This window comes from Pterocles gutturalis, unplaced genomic scaffold, assembly GCF_000699245.1.
Source record: "Pterocles gutturalis isolate BGI_N339 unplaced genomic scaffold, ASM69924v1 scaffold46257, whole genome shotgun sequence".
NCBI classification, from domain to species: Eukaryota; Metazoa; Chordata; class Aves; order Pterocliformes; family Pteroclidae; genus Pterocles; species Pterocles gutturalis.
The window spans coordinates 366-600 of NW_010117170.1; the positions used below are offsets into that span (position 1 = coordinate 366).

General features: G+C 64.3%; 1 protein-coding gene across 1 annotated transcript in view; it reads right to left on the minus strand.

Annotated features, from left to right (window-relative positions):
• The window catches only part of NSUN5 (NOP2/Sun domain family, member 5), a gene marked incomplete at both ends in the record, with an annotated part of 2,056 nt that overhangs the window by 327 nt on the left and 1,494 nt on the right, over window positions 1-235 (minus strand). Inside the window, one exon of the mRNA XM_010075701.1 lies at window positions 1-125. Coding sequence (XP_010074003.1) covers window positions 1-125 — 125 coding nt within the window. The remainder of the gene's footprint in view (window positions 126-235) is intronic.

The window sequence follows — 235 nt, forward strand, 5'->3', positions numbered from 1 at the left end:
GGTCTTCGGGGTCCACAGTCAGGACGTCCTGCTGGGCCAGCTGGAAGCCCGTGACCCCAGCCCGCATCAGCATGGTGTTCATGGTGGCCAGGCGCTTGGTGTCCACGTCAAAGGCAAAGATCTGGCTGAAGGCAAAGCCCAGAGCCCAGGAGAGACGTGAGCATCCCGCTCAGCCCCAGGAACCACGCTGACAGCAGAAGGCTGCCCCAGTAGCCCCAGACACCGGCCATCTGCC